Source organism: Etheostoma spectabile, chromosome 2 (genome assembly GCF_008692095.1).
Source record: "Etheostoma spectabile isolate EspeVRDwgs_2016 chromosome 2, UIUC_Espe_1.0, whole genome shotgun sequence".
NCBI lineage: Eukaryota > Metazoa > Chordata > Actinopteri > Perciformes > Percidae > Etheostoma > Etheostoma spectabile.
This window is the reverse complement of record NC_045734.1, coordinates 14,908,809-14,911,898: the sequence shown is the minus strand read 5'-3', so window position 1 is coordinate 14,911,898 and position 3,090 is coordinate 14,908,809. Positions and strand designations below refer to the sequence as shown.

Here is a 3,090-nt window from a genome sequence, read left to right as displayed (position 1 = left end):
GTGTGTGTGTGTGTGTGTGTGTGTTGTGTGTGTGTGTGTGTGTTGTTGTATTCTGCTTCTAGCCGTTCGTCTCCGTGCCTAGACCATGACAACAGCAGGTGATCCTCTTTATTCTTTGTTTTTGCTACTCTCTCGTTCTTCTCTCCTCTATGCCCGTACTTTTTTTTCCCATTCACTATTAAATTATCTTCTCATTACCATACTATCTGTCTGCATGATTTCATAATGCATGACTTTACATGTCCAGGTTTTGTTTACTAGAGATGTCTCAATCAAGTTTTTTAGTCTTGATGCAGATCTGACTCGTTTAATCTTGAGCATCTGTTCAAATTCCCAAAACAGCAAATGTTACTCAAACAGGAGTAAAGTACTGCTCTTGCAGTTTGACTAAGACATATTTACATTAATATGTGCTAACTTTTCATATACAGAAACCTTGAGTATTACCGTAAGAACGTATTATTTGTTAATATTTAATACCTACTTGCTCCCTGATATACAAGATTATCCAGAAATAATCTTGATCAATGCCCTCCTCTTGCTTGCTTGGCTTGCAAATTAAGTTTTGAGTGGAATGAAACTGGAAAGAGAACAGGCTGGAATGAAATAAAATGAAATTGTTATTATCTGGTGATGAATGCTTGTTGTCATATCAGTACTGAATGGGGTCATTTAAAGGTTTCCTTCTTACTTTAATATTGTCTGCATGGAGGCTCATAGTCAACAGATTTAACATCTGGGCCGAGGTATTGCTTTTATTAACCACTAATCTTAAAAAAACAATTTTTTGACATCTTGTCGGACCCTCTTCTTTAGCTTCCTGGTCAGCTTCATGGTAGATGCCAGGGGCGGAGCCATGCGTGGTTGCCGTCACAACGGCCTGCGAATCATTGTGCCACCAAGAAAGTGTTCTGCTCCCACGCGGGTGACATGCAGGCTGGTGAAGAGACACCGTCTGGCCTCTATGCCCCCCATGGTGGAGGGTGAGGGGCTGGCTGGTCGCATCATTGAAGTGGGACCCACTGGAGCCCAGTTCCTGGGGTAAGTGTGTGTTTGAGTTTGTGTGTGTGTGTGTGTGTGTGTGTATATTGTCTTGTGTGAGTGTGTTTACACTGTGTGGTGTGTTCATATGTTCTTCTTCATTCCCTCTCTGTGCTGCGCATGGATCAGTAAGCTCCACCTTCCCACAGCTCCACCCCCTCTAAATGAGGGTGAGAGCCTGGTCAGTCGCATCCTGCAGCTGGGTCCTCCAGGAACCAAGTTCCTCGGGTAGGACTATGGTTGGGGGAACCCTAGCATTCTGGAAGTGATCACATACTCACCAATATTTTTCCACTGTGTCCACCTGAGATTTCTTTTTGAGTTTTCCATAAGAAATATTTATTTTTGTTATTTATTTTGTTACTTCCTTTTTTCTTGGCATTATAAAAGTGCAATCCTTTGTCTGAAACCACCCAACCTGTTGTCTTGTGTTATCCCCACGCTTTCCTCAATCTATAGTACCAATCCCCGACTTGTTTCTTGTAGATTCTGCTCCTGATGTGGAATGGATTTTCTCTTTTTGTTTTTAAATATTTTTCAAATGACTTTTTCATGAATGTGTTTGTTCTACTAGGCATGCAATGCAGCTGCTATTTTTACACACAAATTAGAATCTTGTGTTCCTATTTGTTTTGTTTGTTTCTTTTCTTGCATAAATCGACCCAAACATCATATTATCTCTGATGAAGTCAGCTCTGTTAAACTGTTACAACAAATGTACTTTTAATTTCAATGTGTGTTTGACTTTACCTTGTCACGTTTTTAGGCCTGTTATTGTGGAGATCCCCCATTTTGCAGCCCTACGGGGAACAGAGCGAGAACTAGTGATCTTGAGAAGTGAGACAGGAGAGAGCTGGAGGGAACACCACTGTGACTTCACTGAAGAGGAACTGAACCAGATACTTAACGGCATGGATGAAAGTGAGGGATCCTAACTAGACTGTGATAAGCTAACTAAGGGTTGTTGATAGGGTTGGATATTTTACAAACAATGCATTAAAACCAACAGAACAGAAACTTAGATCCATAATGTGATCAAATTAGGCCTTAATACAGGCCAATGTAGAGTAGGGAAGAAGGCCAGACTCACTATTTAGATTACACTGATGGGATAATAATGGAAAGCCGAAAGTAAGGAAAGTAATGGATAGAGAAAGGAGATAGGAAGGAGAAACTGAAATAATCATACACCTGAAATGTTATTCTCCAAACTTCACACAATTCCTCCTAGGACATTTATGCCTAATATTTTGATTTTCACAGAACTTGATTCCCCAGAGGAGCTTGAAAAGAAAAGAATATGCCGCATCATCACCCGAGACTTCCCACAGTATTTTGCGGTGGTGTCACGCATAAAGCAGGACAGTCATTTGATTGGTCCAGAGGGCGGGGTCCTCAGTAGCACTCTTGTGCCCCAGGTCCAGGCTGTCTTCCCCGAAGGAGCCCTCACCAAGAAGATTAGAGTTGGGCTACAGGTAGGTACAGTGCATTTCTTGGCCAGACATGAATCAAATGTTCAAAGTTATAGCAACAAATAAAGTTATGTTGATACATTTTGTACTTTGTCCCAGGCTCAGCCTATTGATGTTGAGGTGGTAAGAAAGGTTCTTGGTAACAAAGCCACATTCAGCTCAATTGTCACATTGGAGCCAAGAAGAAGGAAGTTCCACAAACCAATCACCATGACAATCCCTATTCCCAAGAGTTCCAATAATGACGGGTCAAGCGGAGTGTACAGTGGGGAAACTCCCACATTACGTTTGCTTTGCAGCATTACAGGTAAGTAATTTGAATAATCAACATCAGCAACAATAAAATAAAAATTAAAGCTGCAAGCAGCGATATATGGCCCTCGCCCCCTCGCAGGTCGGGGTTACTGGCAGACGCCACTCTTTGCAGCAGTGCATTTGCGTGGCACTCAGACACTGCAAAGCCAAAGATTGATTTTGCTGCAGCTATCTGTGTGTGTGCTTCTCTCTGTGTGTGACCTAACCTGCTCTTTCCTGTATTTTCAAATTCTGCGTTTTTGTCAAATAAAAAGGAGAGAGC

The 3,090-nt window shown here is 41.8% G+C and overlaps 1 protein-coding gene across 18 annotated transcripts in view; it reads left to right on the top strand.

Annotated features, from left to right (window-relative positions):
• ank2a (ankyrin 2a, neuronal) overlaps window positions 1-3,090 on the top strand; it is an 89,886-nt gene that overhangs the window by 36,640 nt on the left and 50,156 nt on the right. For 13 of the 18 annotated variants that reach the window (XR_004326912.1, XM_032500060.1, XM_032500045.1 and 10 more), the window contains 6 exons: window positions 63-98; window positions 817-1,041; window positions 1,171-1,269; window positions 1,808-1,962; window positions 2,305-2,516; window positions 2,613-2,820. Coding sequence is in view for 17 of the 18 variants with exons in the window: in XM_032500060.1 (XP_032355951.1) it covers window positions 63-98; window positions 817-1,041; window positions 1,171-1,269; window positions 1,808-1,962; window positions 2,305-2,516; window positions 2,613-2,820 (935 nt within the window). In the remaining variant the exon portion in view is untranslated. The remainder of the gene's footprint in view (window positions 1-62; window positions 99-816; window positions 1,042-1,170; window positions 1,270-1,807; window positions 1,963-2,304; window positions 2,517-2,612; window positions 2,821-3,090) is intronic. The other 5 variants (XM_032500081.1, XM_032500035.1, XM_032500025.1 and 2 more) reach the window with 3 other exon arrangements.